General features: G+C 39.0%; 1 protein-coding gene across 1 annotated transcript; it reads right to left on the bottom strand.

Annotated features, from left to right (window-relative positions):
* Nucleotides 1-1066: 1066 nt before the first annotated feature.
* LOC132042931 (uncharacterized) lies at nt 1067-2075 on the bottom strand. The gene is made up of 4 exons (XM_059433440.1): nt 1827-2075; nt 1563-1687; nt 1314-1443; nt 1067-1207 (listed from the first exon to the last, which is right to left on the bottom strand). Exons 1-4 carry the CDS (start codon nt 2073-2075, stop codon nt 1067-1069), a joined length of 645 nt encoding a protein of 214 aa, XP_059289423.1.
* Between the last annotated feature and the right edge of the window lie 2974 nt (nt 2076-5049).

Here is a 5049-nt window from a genome sequence, read left to right as displayed (position 1 = left end):
AGGCATAATTGTTGGTGGTGATATAAACGTATTGTTGCCCAATGGAAATAGTATGATGGATGGATAGAAAGCATGATTTAGCTATGTGGCCTACCTAGATGTAAATGTGAATGTATGATAAAAGGTACCCGGGTGGGTTAGCACCGGGTACCCATCATGACCCTCCGGGTGGGTCGTGACATACAAGGCCGTACTTTCATAGGCATGGTATCGGAATTCATCCATTTCATTCATCTAAAACAACCTCAGCTTGGTTGCTTCCTCCCAGTCCATGTTTAATTTCTTTAGTACCCACAAGGCCTTGTGTTTAAGTTTGACTGGCAGATAGCACACCTTGCCAAAAACCAGCCTATAAAGAGAAGTCCCAATGGGCTTTTGAAATGCTGTTCTATAAGCCCAAAGAGCATCATCAAGTTTATATATATATATATATATATATATATATATATATATATACGAGCCCTTCGATTCTGTTTACATTGACCGTTTTGGCCAAGATACTCTTTATCTTCTGATTAGAGACTTCCACCTGGACACTAGTTTGAGGATGATGTGGAGTGGCCAGCCGATGATCAACACCACACTTTTCAAGCAGTACCGCAAATTCCTTGTTACAGAAGTACGTACCACCATCACTAATAAGAGCCCGTGGGGTGCCAAATCGAGTGAAAATGTTCTTCTAGAGAAATTGGATGACACTCTTCCCCTCATTATTGGGTAAAGCCACTTCTTCTATCCACTGCAAAACATAATTAACATCCACCAGAATGTATTTCATGCCGCTGGAACTCACAAAGGGCCCCATGAAGTCAATACCCCAAACATCAAAGAGTTCAACTTCCATCACGAAATTCATAGGTATCTCATGCCTCTTAGCAATTGCCCTTTGAAAAGGCATTGTCTAGTAATATCCACACTCGAGCACTTTAGCTGCAGTCCGATTTCCACTATGATGACCCTCGATAAGGGAGTCATGGCAGGCCTTCAGAATATTAATCACTTCCGACTCAGAGACACAATGCCGAATGATACTATCAGCGCATGTTCGGAACAAGTATGGCTCATCCTAATAGTACTGATGAGAGTCCCTCAAGATTTTCTTGTTCTGATATATCTTGATTTCATCTGGAATAAGACCCGTCACCAAAAAGTTGGCAATATCTGCATACCATGGTGCCACCGTATGACACCACTGCAACTCTCTCATCTGGGAATGCAACATCTATATCAAGGTCCTCTGATAGTGTCCTAGCTTATTCAATCCATGAGAGATGTTCTGTAACCTGATTTTCAGACCCTTTGCGATCTTTTACCTCGAAGTCAAATTCTTCCAGTAAGAGGACCCATCTAATCAATTGTGGTTTTGCATTTTTCTTCTCCATCAGATACCTCAAAGCTTCATGATCAGTGTATACAACCACCTTGGACCCTAACAGACAGGCCCTGAATTTCTCGAACGCAAAGACTATAGCAAGCAGCTCCTACTCAGTGACAGTATAATTCATCTGCACCGTATTGAGCATTTTGCTGTCATAGTAAATCAGGGTATGATCTTATTATACCTTTGACCAAGCACAACACCAATAACAAAACCGCTCGTATCACACATCAGGTCTAATGGTAGTGACCAATCTGGTGAAACAACAATAGGAGCATAAGTAAGATGCTCTTTAAACTCATCAAACGCCTTATAGCATTTCTCATCAAAATCAAACTTAGCCTCTTTTTCAAGAAGCTTGCACATGGGGTTAGCAATCTTGGAGAAATCCTTAATAAAGCGCCGATAGAAACCGGCATGTCCCAAAAAATCTTCGGACTCCTTTCACAGAGATGGGTGGATGAAGCTTGGCAATGACATCTATTTTAGCTTGATCAACCTCAATCCCTTTCTCAGAGATTTGATGGCCGAGGATGATCCCTTCCTTCACCATAAAATGACACTTCTCCCAATTAAGCACAAGATTAGTCTCCTCACACCTCTTCAGCACTCGAACCAAGTGGTCAAGACATTCATTAAATGAATCACCCACAACTAAAAAATTATCCATGAAGACCTCCAAGAAGTCCTCAACCATATTCGAGAAAATAGACATCATACACCGTTGAAACGTAGCCGGTGCATTACAAAGACCAAACGACATTTTGTTGAAAGAAAACGTCTAGGAAGCAATAGTATGACCCTCCCGCCAGCCGATGAAGCATATGATCAATAAAAGGCATGGGGAAATAATCTTTGCAAGTTGCAGAATTCATCTTCCTATAATCCATACAGACACGCCACCCGATAACAGTTCTAGTTGGAATCAACTCGTTCTTAGCATTAGGTACCACTGTGATACCTCCCTTCTTTAGAACACATTGAACCGGGCTCACCCATTTACTATCTTCAATAGGATAAAAAACTTCAGCATCTAACCACTTAATAATCTCTTACTTGACCACCACTTGCATGGGTGGATTCAATCTCCTCTGATGTTCAACATTCGGTGTGCTATCCTCCTCTAGCTGAATTTTGTGCTCACAAATACCAGAAGGAATACACTGAATGTTAGAAATGGTCCAGCTAATCTCACGGCTATACTCTCTCAGAATCTATAACAACCTATTCGTCTTCTTATCATTCAACAATGCAGACACAATCACTAGCAAAGTATTATTCGGACCTAATTCATACCTCAGATGTAAAGGATGCTGCTTAAGCTCAAGCTTAGGTGGCTATACAATAGATGGCTTTACTGGAGGAGTCTTTCTGTTCTCAAGATCAAGATCCAGCTTCTTTGGTTCGTAAGAGTAGGAACCCAACCCCACAAGAGAATTAACAGTCTCGACGTAACCTTCCATATCATCAGCATCGAAGTTCACTAATATGGCTGGTAGAGCCTCACCCAAACATTATTCTTCCATTTTAAATTCAACAGCCTCTTCTATCACATCAATGGCATCAATAACGGAAATGCTTTCGCTCGGTAGCTTCATTCCCTTGCTAGCCTGAAAAGTCACCTCTTCATCATTAACACGAAACTTGATCTCGTTCTTCTATGAATCCATAAGAGCCTTGCTCGTGGCAAGGAAAGGTCTCCTCAGAATAATAGGGATATCTCGATCAATAACACAATCAAGAATTACGAAATCTGGTGGTAGAATGAATTCTCCAACTCAAACAAGCACATCATCAAAAACCCCAACTGGCCCCTTTTTAGATCTATCAACCATTTGTAGTCACATGGTGGTAGGTCTAGGCATTCCCAACCCCGATTGCTTATAGATAGCAAGCGGCATGAGGTTAATGCTGACCCTATTATCACATAAAGCACGAGCAAAATCATGGTGACCAACAGAATATGGAATAGTAAAGACCCATGGATCCTCTTTCTTCTGAATACTGGTTGTGGATATGATAGTGTAACAGTTCACTTTTTCATACTGGTTTAGGGCACAAAAAGGCTACTACGAACTCGTTGACGCTCTTTCAGACTTGTTTTGATAAAGAGTCACCCAAATTTTTTTTAGGAAATTAGGAAAATCGATTTTGGAAGGGTTTATTCAAACGCAGATTGAAAAAACCTTCATAATTCGAGTTCTAGGTAAGGTTACGAGATCCCCCGGGGAAGGTGTTAGGCACCCCGGTTAAGGATCCATATGATATGGTTGAGCTTCGAATTTCGAGTGTACGAGTATTTGATTAAAGCTCGCTTTTATTTCGTGTTTATTTTTCCTTAAAAAGAATCAAGCCATGCATATAATGTATTTTGGAAGAATATATGCCCTTTATTTATAGAGGTATCATAATTTCGAATTTATTATCCGAGTATAAATGTCTTCCTTTTATGTATAAGGAATAAGTGTAGGCTGTGAAGTAAACGTTGTTTGTAAGTTATTTTTATACTCATACACCGGGGTTCGGGCTGACTCGTATTGGTATGTTTTAGTCTTATTCGAAACTTTATATTACGCGCAGGTTCTTTAATCATTTATAAAGGCATTTTATATTTGAACGAGTGTGTCTAGCCTAAAAATATGCATTAAGTTAGGCCCATTCTGAGCCAAAACAGTATCATAAGTAAAAATCCCTTTATTTGTTTTAAACTCTTTCAAAATAAATGATGTAGCTTGAAAATCTGCTTTTATCCAAATCTATTTGGTGCGTTTTTTGTCAAAAAAGAGACCATTATCATTTATGCAAAAGGAAAGTTTGTAAAGATCTAGAAGTCCTCTTCCTGGGATGAGTCTATTTTATCCAAAAATACTGATTTGATTTGAAAGAAAAGCCATTTTGCATTTGACTAAGTTAGAAACTTTGTTTCTTGAAATTCCCTTGTTTAAAGCGGATATCTTTGTTTTGGGTTTCGAGAAAAAACCTGATCCATAATTTGTACTTAAAAACTAGTTTTGAGTTATCCTATTTACATACTTAGTCATTATAAAACGTTATATTCAAGTCCGTGGTTGTTTGAAAATGCGTATGGGGGCCTAATGTCGACTAAACGGCATAAGAACCGTTGTCCTAAGACGTTTTTTTTTTAATCAAAACTACCAAGCAAATTGCCTCATCGTGCGTTATTAAAAATCAAGTTCTATACAAAAGCTAAAAATGCAGAAAATAAAGGAATATAATACATGAATCCAAACTAAAGGAAATGTAAAAGCTTGTCTATTGCAAATCCTTTGCCTCGACTTGATACCATGTTGACACCTCAAGCTCTCACCAGTGTGCTATGGATCCATACCATTGAATTAAAACTGTCGTGTTCACGGATGGACTAGAATCTTTCGTAAAAGTTCCCATGTTCACCGTTTCGTGTTTGATCTTAGACCTGGTAGGTTGACCTTTTCCTTCAAGAATGATTGTATAAAAGGATCCTTTGGACATGAGGCAACAAAATGAGCATGTAATCACACTAATACCACTGTTGTAACCTGTCCAAAAGTCCTTATATTCAATCTGATAAATCTACTCTAGGCCTAATTACTGCAGTTTTGATATCCTTCAGAATCTTTATTGCATGTATTAATCTCCTAGAATCTGATAATCTTTGGCTTGCCTAATTC

This window comes from Lycium ferocissimum, unplaced genomic scaffold (genome assembly GCF_029784015.1).
Source record: "Lycium ferocissimum isolate CSIRO_LF1 unplaced genomic scaffold, AGI_CSIRO_Lferr_CH_V1 ctg19207, whole genome shotgun sequence".
NCBI lineage: Eukaryota > Viridiplantae > Streptophyta > Magnoliopsida > Solanales > Solanaceae > Lycium > Lycium ferocissimum.
Note: the sequence above shows the minus strand (reverse complement) of the source record. Positions and strands in the feature narration are given on the sequence as shown.